The sequence below is a fragment of the Ostrea edulis genome, chromosome 6, assembly GCF_947568905.1.
Source record: "Ostrea edulis chromosome 6, xbOstEdul1.1, whole genome shotgun sequence".
Taxonomy (NCBI): Eukaryota; Metazoa; Mollusca; class Bivalvia; order Ostreida; family Ostreidae; genus Ostrea; species Ostrea edulis.
This window is the reverse complement of record NC_079169.1, coordinates 11136902-11152310: the sequence shown is the minus strand read 5'-3', so window position 1 is coordinate 11152310 and position 15409 is coordinate 11136902. Positions and strand designations below refer to the sequence as shown.

At 37.3% G+C, this 15409-nt stretch overlaps 1 protein-coding gene across 2 annotated transcripts in view; it reads right to left on the bottom strand.

The window, feature by feature from the left end:
• Positions 1 to 6186: 6186 nt before the first annotated feature.
• LOC125646897 (glucoside xylosyltransferase 2-like) overlaps positions 6187 to 15409 on the bottom strand; it is a 31004-nt gene continuing 21781 nt past the window's right edge. For both annotated transcript variants that reach the window (XM_048873498.2, XM_048873497.2), the window contains exons 4-8: positions 11361 to 11489; positions 8925 to 9117; positions 8608 to 8757; positions 7559 to 7731; positions 6187 to 6689 (exon numbers count right to left, since the gene is read on the bottom strand). In XM_048873498.2, the coding sequence (XP_048729455.2) occupies positions 6546 to 6689; positions 7559 to 7731; positions 8608 to 8757; positions 8925 to 9117; positions 11361 to 11489 (789 nt within the window). In that variant the 3' untranslated portion in view covers positions 6187 to 6545. The remainder of the gene's footprint in view (positions 6690 to 7558; positions 7732 to 8607; positions 8758 to 8924; positions 9118 to 11360; positions 11490 to 15409) is intronic.

The window sequence follows — 15409 nt, the reverse complement described above, 5'->3', positions numbered from 1 at the left end:
TACTGTTCTCTTTAATACAACACAAATGTAAGTGTCTGGAATTACACAGCTCTAATTCGACTGAAAAAAAGGCACCAATCAAAATCATTTGGAGATCTCTTTAATCACATTAAACAAGTTAAAGAGATTGATGTATTAAAGCTCTCTAAATGAATTACAGCTCTCTCTAAATGAATTACAGCTCTCTCTATAATGAATTACAGCCCTCTCTAAATGAATTACAGCTCTCTTAATGAATTACAGCTCACTCTAAATGAATTACAGCTCTATTTAAATGAATTACAGCTCTCTTTCAATGAATTACAGCTCTCTCTCAATGAATTACAGCTCTAAATGAATTACAGCTCTAAATGAATTACAGCTCTCTCTAAATGAATTACAGCTCTCTCTAAATGAATTACAACTCTCTCTTAATGAATTACAGCTCTCTCTAAATGAATTACAGCTCTCTCTTAATGAATTACAGCTCTCTCTAAATGAATTACAGCTCTCTCTCAATGAATTACAGCTCTAAATGAATTACAGCTCTAAATGAATTACAGCTCTCTCTAAATGAATTACAGCTCTCTCTAAATGAATTACAACTCTCTCTTAATGAATTACAGCTCTCTCTAAATGAATTACAGCTCTCTCTTAATGAATTACAGCTCTCTCTAAATGAATTACAGCTCTCTCTAAATGAATTACAACTCTCTCTAGATGAAGTACAGCTCTCTCCAAATGAATTACAGCTCTCTCTAAATGAATTACAGCTCTCTCTCTAAATGAATTACAGACCTCTCTGTAATGAATTACAGCTTTCTCTAAATGAATTACAGCTCTAAATGAATTACAGCTCTAAATGAATTACAGCTCTCTCTAAATGAATTACAGCTCTAAATGAATTACAGCTCTCTCTAAATGAACAAGAGGTACTGTGAGCAATGCTCACTAAGAATACCCCCCGCTTACCCCAATCTCCCAAAGGGTGTTGGTAATAGGTATAAACTACCTCTTTTCTGAGTGTAAAAAACAAATGGCATGACAAACCGAACCATATTGCTACTTCGATGTCCAGTGCGCGTGACCTTTGACCTTTTGACCCCAAAATCGATAGGGAACATCTTCATCCCATGGGTAGTCCATATGTGTGATATGGTGACTGTAGGTGGAAAGGATAACGCTTTAGAGCCCGGAAACCACATTGCTACTTCGATGTCCAGTGCGCTTGACCTTTGACCTTTTGACCCCAAAATCAATAGGGAACATCTTCATCCCATGGGTAGTCCATATGTATGATATGGTGACTGTAGGTGGAAAGGATAACGCTTTAGAGCCCGGAAACCATATTGCTACTTCGATGTCCAGTGCGCTTGACCTTTGACCTTTTGACCCCAAAATCAATAGGGAACATCTTCATCCCATGGGTAGTCCATATGTGTGATATGGTGACTGTAGGTGGAAAGGATAACGCTTTAGAGCCCGGAAACCACATTGCTACTTCGATGTCCAGTGCGCTTGACCTTTGACCTTTTGACCCCAAAATCAATAGGGAACATCTTCATCCCATGGGTAGTCCATATGTATGATATGGTGACTGTAGGTGGAAAGGATAACGCTTTAGAACCCGGAAACCATATTGCTACTTCGATGTCCAGTGCGCTTGACCTTTGACCTTTTGACCCCAAAATTGATAAGGAACATCTTCATCCCATGGGTAGTCCATATGTATGATATGGTGACGGTAGGTGGAAAGGATAATGCTTTAGAGTCCGGAAACCATTGCGTCTACAGACGGACGGACGGACGGACAGACAGACGGACAACCCGATTCCAGTATACCCCCCCACAACTTGTTGCGGGGGGTATAATTACAGCTCTCTCTAAATCAATTACAACTCTATATGAATTACAGCTCTCTCCAAATGAATTACAGCTCTCTCCAAATGAATTACAGCTTTCTCTAAATGAATTACAGCTCTCTCTTAATGAATTACAGCTCTCCCTAAATGAATTACATCTCTCTAAATGAATTACAGCTCTCTCTAAATGAATTACAGCTTTCTCTAAATGAATTACAGCTCTCTCTATAATGAATTACAGCTCTCTCTAAATGAATTACATCTCTCTAAATGAATTATAGCTCTCTCTAAATGAATTACAGCTCTCTCTTAATGAATTACAGATCTCTCTAAATGAATTACAGCTCTCTCTATAATGAATTACAGCTCTCTCTAAATGAATTACAGCTCTCTCTAAATGAATTACAACTCTCCTAATGAATTACAACTCTCTCTAAATGAATTACAGCTCTCTCTAAATGAATTACAGCTCTCTCTAAATGAATTACACTCTCTCTAAATGAATTACAGCTCTCTCTATAATGAATTACAGCTCTCTCTAAATGAATTACAGCTCTCTCTAAATGAATTACAACTCTCCTAATGAATTACAACTCTCTCTAAATGAATTACAGCTCTCTCTAAATGAATTACAGCTCTCTCTAAATGAATTACACTCTCTCTTAATGAATTACAGCTCTCTCTAAATGAATTACAGCTCTCTCTCTCTTAATGAACTACAGCTCTCTCTAAATGAATTACAGCTCTCTCTCTCTCTTAATGAACTACAGCTCTCTCTAAATGAATTACAGCTCTCTCTAAATGAATTACAGCTCTCTCTTAATGAATTACAGCTCTCTCGAAATGAATTACAGCTCTCTCGAAATGAATTACAGCTTTCTCTAAATGAATTACAGCTCTCTCTTAATGAATTACAGCTCTCTCTAAATGAATTACATCTCTCTAAATGAATTACAGCTCTCTTTAAATGAATTACAGCTCTCTCTATAATGAATTACAGCTCTCTCTAAATGAATTACATCTCTCTAAATGAATTACAGCTCTCTCTAAATGAATTACAGCTTTCTCTAAATGAATTACAGCTCTCTCTTGATGAATTACAGATCTCTCTAAATGAATTACAGCTCTATTTAAATGAATTACAACTCTCTTAATGAATTACAGCTCTCTCTTAATGAATTACAACTCTCTCTAAATGAATTACAGCTCTCTCTACATGAATTACAGCTCTCTCTAAATGAATTACAGCTCTCTCTCTTAATGAATTACAGCTCTCTCTAAATGAATTACAGCTCTCTCTTAATGAATTACAGCTCTCTCGAAATGAATTACAGCTCTCTCTAAATGAATTACAGCTCTCTCTAAATGAATTACAACTCTCCTAATGAATTACAGCTCTCTCTAAATGAATTACAGCTCTCTCTAAATGAATTACACTCTCTCTTAATGAATTACAGCTCTCTCTAAATGAATTACAGATCTCTCTCTCTTAATGAACTACAGCTTTCTCTAAATGAATTACAGCTCTCTCTAAATGAATTACAACTCTCTCTAAATGAATTACAGCTCTCTCGAAATGAATTACAACTCTCCTAAATGAACTACAGCTCTCTCTAAATGAATTACAGCTCTCTCTCTCTTAATGAACTACAGCTCTCTCTAAATGAATTACAGCTCTCTCTAAATGAATTACAGCTCTCTCTTAATGAATTGCAGCTCTCTCGAAATGAATTACAGCTCTCTCTAAATGAATTACAGCTCTCTCGAAATGAATTACAACTCTCCCTAAATGAATTACATCTCTCTAAATGAATTACAGCTCTCTCTAAATGAATTACAGCTTTCTCTAAATGAATTACAACTCTATATGAATTACAGCTCTCTCCAAATGAATTGCAGCTCTCTCCAAATGAATTACAGCTTTCTCTAAATGAATTACAGCTCTCTCTTAATGAATTACAGCTCTCTCTATAATGAATTACAGCTCTCTCTAAATGAATTACATCTCTCTAAATGAATTATAGCTCTCTCTAAATGAATTACAGCTTTCTCTAAATGAATTACAGCTCTCTCTTAATGAATTACAGATCTCTCTAAATGAATTACAGCTCTCTCTATAATGAATTACAGCTCTCTCTAAATGAATTACAGCTCTCTGTAAATGAATTACAACTCTCCTAATGAATTACAACTCTCTCTAAATGAATTACAGCTCTCTCTAAATGAATTACAGCTCTCTCTAAATGAATTACACTCTCTCTAAATGAATTACAGCTCTCTCTATAATGAATTACAGCTCTCTCTAAATGAATTACAGCTCTCTCTAAATGAATTACAACTCTCCTAATGAATTACAACTCTATATGAATTACAGCTCTCTCTAAATGAATTACAGCTCTCTCTAAATGAATTACACTCTCTCTTAATGAATTACAGCTCTCTCTAAATGAATTACAGCTCTCTCTCTCTTAATGAACTACAGCTCTCTCTAAATGAATTACAGCTCTCTCTCTCTCTTAATGAACTACAGCTCTCTCTAAATGAATTACAGCTCTCTCTAAATGAATTACAGCTCTCTCTAAATGAATTACATCTCTCTAAATGAATTACAGCTATCTCTTAATGAATTACAGCTCTCTCCAAATGAATTACAGCTCTTTCTAACAAGAAGCCCATGGGCCACATCGCTCACCTGAGTCACCTTGGCCCATATCTGAAGACTTTCCATATATATTTGCATGTAAAACCTTAGTCCCTATTATGGCCCAAACTACCCTTTGCAAACTTGAATCTACACTATGTCAGAAAGCTTTCATGTAAATGTCAACTTCTTTGGCCCAATGGTTCTTGAGAAGAAGATTTTTAAAGCTTTTTCCTATATTTGTATGTAAAACTTTGATCCCCCCCCCCCCACTTGTGGCCCCATCCTACCTCCCGGAGGGCATGATTTGAACAAACTTGAATCTGCACTATGTCAGAAAGTTTTCTTGTAAATATCAGCTTTTCTGACTCAATGGTTATTGAGAAAAAGATTTTAACTATATATTTGTATGTAAAATTTTGATCCCCCTTGTGGCCCCGGGCATCCAACCCCCGGAACCCATGATTTGAACAAACTTGAATCTGCATTATGTCAGGAAGCTCTCATGTAAATCTCAGCTTTTCTGGCTTAGTGGTTCTTGAGAAGAAGATTTTTAAAGTTTTTCCCTATACATTTGTGTGTAAAATTTTGATCCCCCCTTGGGGCCCCATCTTATCCCCGGGGGCCATGATTTGAACAAACTTGAATCTGCACTATATCAGAAAGTTTTCATGTAAAAATCAGCTTTTCTGGCTCAATGGTTCTTGAGAAGAAGATTTTTAAAGATTTTTCCTATATATTTGTATGTAAAACTTTGATACCCTATTGCGGCCCCATCCAACCCCAGGGGCCCATGATTTGAACAAACTTGAATCTGCATTATATCAGGAAGCTTTCATGTAAATCTCAGCTTTTCTGGCTTAGTGGTTCTTCAGAAGAAGATTTTTAAAGTGTTTCCCTATATATTTGTATGTAAAACTTTGATCCCCCTTGTGGCCCCATCCTACCACCGGGGGCCATGATTTGAACAAACTTGAATCTGCAATATGTCAGGAAGCTTTCAGGTAAATTTCAGCTCTTCTGGCCCAGTGGTTCTTGAGAAGAAGATTTTTAAATGACCCCACTCTATTTTTGTATTTTTGTGATCATCTCCCCTTTGAAAGGGACATGGCCCTTCATTTGAACAAACTTGAATCCCCTACACCTAAGGATGCGTTTTGGTGAGTTTGGTTGAAATTGGCCTGGTGGTTCATGAGAAGAAGATGAAAATGTGAAAAGTTTACAGACAGACGGACGCCGGACAAAATGTGATCAGAAAAGCTCACTTGAGCCTTCGGCTCAGGTGAGCTAATAAAAATGTTGCTCTCCACAAATAAGATTGAGCACTCTCTGATTCTATTAATTTGCACATTTAATTTTTTGAGAACTATAATCCAATATATATCTTATAGTATGTACCTAAAATACTTGTACATTTAAAGCTCTTTAAATGAATTAACGCCCGCAATAATATAATCAGAGCACATACTAATTCATTTGAAGAGAGCAATATTTCAATTATATAAGGCTTTAATTCAGTGTGATAGAGATTTGATTTATTTAGACTGAGCAGTAATTCTGCATGCAGAAGTATAGATATCTCCAAACGACAAGGGAGGAAGACCGTCGTCACATTCAGTTCAGAAAGACAGTCATAACACACACACACCCCTCCCCCGTGTTAAAGGGGCACTGAAAACAAATACAGAAATGAACATTCATATGTATGTTTTTATCTTATCTTTTAATAAACCATTTCATGATTTACAAGTAATAAATGTTTGTTCATAGAATACACTGATGATGAACCATAAAAATAAAAAAAAAATTACGTGTATATTTTGTATTATTTCTGTGTTTTCTTTAATATATCATTTCATGATTTACAAGTAAAATATGTTTTTTTTTAATAGAATACACTAATAGGAACATGATCACCGTTCTTAATAAAAAAAAAAAACATGCAAGAGTTTATCAAATGCATAAAACTTTTTATAAAACACAATCTTCTTTCCAGTCTATCACAGTAATACATTGTTTAGAGGGAGGACAGAAATCATAATTTGTTTACTAGCAATAACTGTCTATTGATCGGCATGGTTTATAAACTGGGTAACTCTTTTTGAAAATATATGTTTGACAGTTCCACATGGAGTCTTTGATGCCGTCTCCAGATACTTCAAAAGCGTTGGAAGTAAAGACGTTTTCATTTTCTGAAGGAATTCATACTGCAATGATAAAAATAATCTTACAATGCACAAAACACCTCGATCTAATTAATTTCGCTTGTCCTTGCTGAAGTTGCATTGATGAGGTAACCAAGATTTATTTCCCTTCTTTGATCTTTTTGAATTCTTGAGATTTCAAGATTTTTTCAGTTTTATGTTTTAAAGGCATAGGGTCTAAGATATTGGTAAAATTTTGCATGTTCCAAAAAGGTGGTGAAATTAAAGATCATAACTAGAAAATCACAAAAGGTTCTTCAGAATGTTTATAAACACATTGGATACGATAGTAATTACAAAATAATTCCCTGTTCTCATTTGCCTAAACTGGTACCCTGTTGACTTTGCATCTCTTATGTTTGTGTGTAGCCACAAATCAGTGGGGTACCAGTTTAATATATTGTCCTCCAGACAAACATTTCATAGAGGGCTAACACGTCAAAATGACTTCAATTTCAAAGCGCTGCAACTATATTACAAATTTGCTTTTTGGAGGTCTTCTTGCAGAATATTGTGATGTCATTTTTGAGATAAAAGATAGAGCCTATGCCTTTAACTTTATAGTTTTTGAGAGTAGAAGACTTACAGAAGCGTAAAGCTACCAGAGAGTAATATATTGCTTACTCAGAACATTCAGCATTATTCTCTTCACAATGCTAAGAAGTGACAAACACCTATGACCTTGTTTTAATTTAAGGTAGATGTGTGACCTTGAAGAAATGGAGATTTTCCTCCATTATTTGCTACCTATATATGACATACAAAGCTTTTATCATATATTCTAGAACAACTGTGCACGATGGCTTAATCTTCAAAAGTAAATCTATTGACTTTGTTGGCTGGGCATATATCATATTCAATCCAGTACTTACTTCTTTAAATGCTGTATAAACAGCCTTAAATGCTGGCTGTTTATCATTCTGCATGGCGCGTCGATTGCCATGAAGTATATAAGCACCACTTCGATCTGCTCCTTTACATACACTCGTATACATACAATGATCAGGTCTGTAATTCCATTCACATGGGTAAATGTAAAGCTCATCTGTGATAAAGAACAAAATTCTATGACCTCTGTACATTTTAATGTATGTGAATACATGAGTAAAAATAAAGCTCATCTGTGATAAAGAACAAAATTCTATGACCTCAGTACGTTTTAATGTATGTGAATACATGAGTAAAAATAAAGCTCATCTGTGATTAAGAACAAAATTCTATTGACCTCTCTACGTTTTAATGTATGTGAATATATGTGTAGTATAAGAGAGAGGAGAAAATTTGTGGCTGGACCGGGATTCGAACCCGGGACCCCTGCATTACTAGTCAGGTGCTCTAACCACTGAGCTACCCAGTCCAATATCCAAGGTCCGTATGGCCTTGATTACTACATTCCTCCCTCCTTAATTTGTCTTCGTCCTTGAAGACACAAAAAACTCAGATTCTTTTTTGTCCCTGGCAGGACAACCTGCAGTGCAGGGGTGGTCAACGGCACCAAATGTAGTATAAGAGAGGAGAAAATTTGTGGCTGGACCGAGATTCGAACCCAGGACCCCTGTATTCTAGTCAGGTGCTTTAACCACTGAGCTACCCAGTCCAATATCCAAGGTCCGTATGACCCTAATTACTACACTTGTGTAAAAGTAAAGCTCATCTGTGATTAAGAAAAAAATCCTATTGACCTCTCTACATTGTACATAAATACATGAAGACACTAGAAAAAGCTGCATGATTTGAATTTAAAAACATAATTTTGGAATTGAAAATAAATGAATGTAGATATATTCTTTAAATCAAAAGGAAAAAAAATTAAGAAATAAATAAAATAAACAAAAAAGAAAACAAAAAAACAACAAAAAAAACAAACAAACAATTAAGTACCATCACATCAGCATTGTATTTCATTATATATTCTTCTTACCAGGGTGAAAGTGAAAGTAAATGTTGATTAGGTCCTGATCGCCCCAGGTTATTTTCAATTTGTACTCTCTGTAGTATTTCATTACTGATGGAAGCCACGTGGAATTTCTAAGTCTTGTTAAATTCATCAGCATCACGCCAGAATTGACCCCTAGAAATTCATGAGAAAAGTTTTGAAATATTGATGATGACATGTACATTCAACCATGGAATACATGTGCACTTTCTGTCCTATCCTCAGTTAGTGGGGAAATTTCCACAGATCACTGATGTTAAGACAGGTAAATAGTTATAAAATGTCCAAATCATTATTTTTACCTAGCTCCCCATAATATGGGTGTCTGGCAAATCTATTGTACCAGCCAGTTTGTCTGTCCTCACTCTCTGGAGCCAGAGCAATCAGCTGGGTGTTATTGAACCGGGTAAAATGGAACCAGATTTCCTCCAGCGGAGACAGAAATAAAATGTCTGTGTCAACATACAGCACAGAATCCACATTGGTTAAGAGTGACTGTAAAAGAATGAATTCAAATGCAGTATTAAGCTATGAACATCTATTGATTCTGTTTGACTGGGTAGTGACACATAATTATTAACAGAGATTGTTTGAGAATCTGAGTTACAATCTGAGTTACCAGTTTGCCCATTAACAGAGATTGTCTGAGAATCCGAGTTACCAGTTTGCCCAATAACAGAGATTGTCTGAGAATCTGAGTTACCAGTTTGCCCATTAACAGAGATTGTCTGAGAATCCGAGTTACCAGTTTGCCCAATAACAGAGATTGTCTGAGAATCCGAGTTACCAGTTTGCCCATTAACAGAGATTGTCTGAGAATCTGAGTTACCAGTTTGCCCCTTTTTCAAAATATAAAACTCGATTCAGACGTGTGTATTGTACAGAGATTATCAAAATCATGACAAGAGATTCTATTAAAGGGAAAGGCAACCCTAACCACATATTTGCTTTGATGAATAAAGTATCACTTACTGATATCGTAATTGACAGTCTTTAACTACAAAAATCTTTGCTTAACAATTAAATCAATTTTAATCTATCATGTATTTTAAATTACCCGCCACTAAGAGAGTGGCCATTGGAGTTTAATTTATGACGTCACACCGTCTATTCCGGTTTATTTCATCAGCAGCACTGTAAACATGACAAGTCACGAACAGTTAAGTTTGGAGCTGTATGGATTTGAGCCCGTTCTTTCGCAAGAAGAAATTGAGAAAAGAAGGCGTTAAGTCGAGTTGCAGACCAGGCAGACGGTACACATTCTTCATACAAATGTCTCCAACCTCAACTTATCATTACGCAATTGATGGATCCACAGTTTACGTAGTCTTTTCTTTTCAAATAACTTGGTTGAGTCAGGAATTTTGAAAAATAACCTTTTTTCACATCTCCCCTTCGCATAAGTGTAATTAACTGCTTGCAAGGAAGGCATCAACCTATTTATTTGGAAGATCTATCACATGCACATCTTTCAATTGATGATCTCGCAGGTGCTTGGGGTTCACACACCCCCCCCCCTCCCCCCCTCCGAATAAGCTACATGAGTTGATTTAATTAATTTTTTGTTGAAAATATTTCTAATGCATGTCAACAACGTCTTGCATACCCATAAAGTCAAAATTAAGTCCTTTTAAAAAAAATACCCCCACTGGTTATTATAACAGAACTTATATAATAAACAGTGGTATTTTTTTTTAAAAGGCTTATTTTGAATTATTTTGGACTTTATGGGTATGCAAGACGTTGACATGCATTAGAAATATTTTCAAGAAAAAAATAATTAAATCAACTCATGTAGCTTATTCGGAGGGGGGGGGGGGGGGGGGGGGGGTGGGGGTGGGGGGGGGGTGGTGAGGCTGAACCCAAACACCTGTGGAGGATCTTAGAATCTCATCAAAACCGGAACAGACGGTGTGACGTCAAAATTATTGATTTTTGTGGTCTTGAATACAAAAGAGTTACACATCTGGCAGCCTCTATAGAATGCGGGAATTTCAATTTTTGACGTTTTCAAATTAGTACTGAAGCATATCTAGGCCATATACATGTATCAACAGAATTGTATGACAAATCTTTATCATATGATTAATCCTATCATTTATAATGTAAAAATCTTTTGGGTTGCCTTTCCCTTTAAGACATCATAAAGCAAGCAATTTAAGTAACCTTATGTAATGATATCTTAAAATTCCAAATTGTTTTTGGTCCACCAGGAGCCATGGTGACACCTGCCTTGGATTTCTCGAAAAAATTTCAAACTTTTTAAAAAACATTTGAACGGTCAAAATTTGCGTAAAATCTAAGTCCAAGTTTTAAATATAAATTCTTTCAAGAAATACGGGCCAGAGTTCTCCTCTCTCAGAAAATAACACTTCTTCTGGACACAATATGGCTCTACACACCACAGGTGCTTGGGTCATAATATATGAATACACATCTAACCTTATACTTATGTAAATAATCAACTACATATTATGTATAAGGTTAGATGTGTATTCATATATTATGACCCAAGCACCTGTGCTACACACAATCATAGCATGGCAGAATACAAACAATCATATTGAATTTGATGTCAGGACATTATTCACATAATCATGTTGAGTTTGGTGACATGACATGAAATTATTTTGGAGAAAGAAAGTATGCCACACATACAGAAGACAGAGAAATCTTTTAATAGTTTATGTAACCTAGCAACTCTTGGAACATCTGCTCAAAACACCCAGAGTACTTACAGGAATAAATAATCGCTGGGAGGCACATGGTTTAAACAACATTTTCCATTCATTGTTTGAGTCGGGGTAACTGATATCATACAAGTGATATTCAAATTTCTCACTGATGACTCTTGGCCAGGATGCTATCTGTAAATATCAAGAAAACCTGCTGATCAATCGGCAAATTAACATCACATTTATATTGAAGACGAAATGGCTTGTTCCTTTAGTAAGCATCTCACTCGATGAAATATATTATATTCAAACTGACTGGATCGGTTTTGTTCCCTCTGTACTACTGTTGTACTACTGTTATTGTTATCTTCATATTTGTCTAATGTATTTTGTTGAATATTGACACTTTGACAGTTTGTTACTGATGACTGACACTGTGACAGTCTGTTACTGTTACTGACACTGTGACAGTCTGTTACTGATGACTGACACTGTGACAGTCTGTTACTGATGACTGACACTGTGACAGTCTGTTACTGATGACTGACACTGTGACACTCTGTTACTGATGACTGACACTGTGACAGTCTGTTACTGTTACTGACACTGTGACAGTCTGTTACTGTTACTGACACTGTGACAGTCTGTTACTGATGACTGACACTGTGACAGTCTGTTACTGATTACTGACACTGTGACACTCTGTTACTGATGACTGACACTGTGACACTCTGTTACTGATGACTGACACTGTGACAGTATGTTACTGATGACTGATACTGTGACAGTCTGTTACTGTTACTGACACTGTGACAGTCTGTTACTGATGACTGACACTGTGACAGTCTGTTACTGTTACTGACACTGTGACAGTCTGTTAGTAATTACTGACACTATGATAGTCTGTTACTGATGACTGACACTGTGACAGTCTGTTACTGTTACTGACACTGTGACAGCCTGTTACTGTTACTGACACTGTGATGGTCTGTTACTGATGACTGACATTGTGATGGTCTGTTACTGGTGACTGACACTGTGATAGTCTGTTACTGATGACTGACACTGTGACACTCTGTTACTGGTGACTGACACTGTGACACTCTGTTACTGATGACTGACATTGTGATGGTCTGTTACTGGTGACTGACACTGTGACAGTCTGTTACTGATTACTGACACTGTGACAGTCTGTTACTGATGACTGACACTGTGATGGTCTGTTACTGATTACTGACACTGTGACACTCTGTTACTGGTGACTGACACTGTGACACTCTGTTACTGATTACTGACACTGTGACAGTCTGTTACTGATGACTGACACTGTGATGGTCTGTTACTGATTACTGACACTTTGATGGTCTGTTACTGATGACTGACACTGTGACACTCTGTTACTGATGACTGACACTGTGACAGTCTGTTACTGATTACTGACACTGTGACAGTCTGTTATTAATTACTGACACTGTGACACTCTGTTACTGATGACTGACACTGTGACAGTATGTTACTGTTACTGACACTGTGACAGTCTGTTAGTAATTACTGACACTGTGACAGTCTGTTACTGATGACTGACACTTTGATGGTCTGTTACTGATGACTGACACTGTGACAGTCTGTTACTGATGACTGACACTGTGACAGTCTGTTACTGATGACTGACACTGTGACAGTCTGTTACTGATGACTGACACTGTGATGGTCTGTTACTGATGACTGACACTGTGATGGTCTGTTACTGATGACTGACATTGTGATGGTCTGTTACTGATGACTGATACTGTGACAGTCTGTTACTGATGACTGACACTGTGACAGTCTGTTACTGATTACTGACATTGTGATGGTCTGTTACTGATTACTGACACTGTGACAGTCTGTTACTGATGACTGACATTGTGATGGTCTGTTACTGATTACTGACACTGTGACAGTCTGTTACTGATGACTGACATTGTGATGGTCTGTTACTGATTACTGACACTGTGATGGTCTGTTACTGATTACTGACACTTTGATGGTCTGTTACTGATGACTGACACTGTGATGGTCTGTTACTGATTACTGATACTGTGACAGTCTGTTACTGATGACTGACACTGTGACAGTCTGTTACTGATGACTGACATTGTGATGGTCTGTTACTGATGACTGACACTTTGATGGTCTGTTACTGATGACTGACATTGTGATGGTCTGTTACTGATGACTGACACTGTGACAGTCTGTTACTGATGACTGACACTTTGATGGTCTGTTACTGATGACTGACATTGTGATGGTCTGTTACTGATTACTGACACTGTGACAGTCTGTTACTGTTACTGACACTGTGATAGTCTGTTACTGATGACTGACACTGTGACAGTCTGTTACTGATGACTGACACTGTGACAGTCTGTTACTGTTACTGACACTGTGACAGTCTGTTAGTAATTACTGACACTATGATAGTCTGTTACTGATGACTGACACTGTGACAGTCTGTTACTGATGACTGACACTGTGACAGTCTGTTACTGATGACTGACACTGTGACAGTCTGTTACTGATGACTGACACTGTGACACTCTGTTACTGATGACTGACACTGTGACAGTCTGTTACTGTTACTGACACTGTGACAGTCTGTTAGTAATTACTGACACTGTGACAGTCTGTTACTGATGACTGACACTTTGATGGTCTGTTACTGATGACTGACACTGTGACAGTCTGTTACTGATGACTGACACTGTGACAGTCTGTTACTGATGACTGACACTGTGACAGTCTGTTACTGATGACTGACACTGTGATGGTCTGTTACTGATGACTGACATTGTGATGGTCTGTTACTGATGACTGACACTGTGATGGTCTGTTACTGATTACTGACACTTTGATGGTCTGTTACTGATGACTGACACTGTGACAGTCTGTTACTGTTACTGACACTGTGACAGTCTGTTAGTAATTACTGACACTGTGACAGTCTGTTACTGATGACTGACACTTTGATGGTCTGTTACTGATGACTGACACTGTGACAGTCTGTTACTGATGACTGACACTGTGACAGTCTGTTACTGATGACTGACACTGTGACAGTCTGTTACTGATGACTGACACTGTGATGGTCTGTTACTGATGACTGACATTGTGATGGTCTGTTACTGATGACTGACACTGTGATGGTCTGTTACTGATTACTGACACTTTGATGGTCTGTTACTGATGACTGACACTGTGATGGTCTGTTACTGATTACTGATACTGTGACAGTCTGTTACTGATGACTGACACTGTGACAGTCTGTTACTGATGACTGACATTGTGATGGTCTGTTACTGATGACTGACACTTTGATGGTCTGTTACTGATGACTGACATTGTGATGGTCTGTTACTGATTACTGACACTGTGACAGTCTGTTACTGTTACTGACACTGTGATAGTCTGTTACTGATGACTGACACTGTGACAGTCTGTTACTGATGACTGACACTGTGACAGTCTGTTACTGTTACTGACACTGTGACAGTCTGTTAGTAATTACTGACACTATGATAGTCTGTTACTGATGACTGACACTGTGACAGTCTGTTACTGTTACTGACACTGTGACAGCCTGTTACTGTTACTGACACTATGATAGTCTGTTACTGATGACTGACACTGTGACACTCTGTTACTGGTGACTGACACTGTGACACTCTGTTACTGATGACTGACACTGTGACAGTCTGTTACTGTTACTGACACTGTGACAGCCTGTTACTGATTACTGACACTGTGACACTCTGTTACTGATGACTGACATTGTGATGGTCTGTTACTGATGACTGACACTGTGATGGTCTGTTACTGATGACTGACATTGTGATGGTCTGTTACTGATTACTGACACTTTGATGGTCTGTTACTGATGACTGACATTGTGATGGTCTGTTACTGATGACTGACACTGTGACAGTCTGTTACTGATGACTGACACTGTGACAGTCTGTTACTGGTTACTGACACTGTGACAGTCTGTTACTGATGACTGACACTGTGACAGTCTGTTACTGATGACTGACACTGTGATGGTCTGTTACTGATGACTGACACTGTGACAGTCT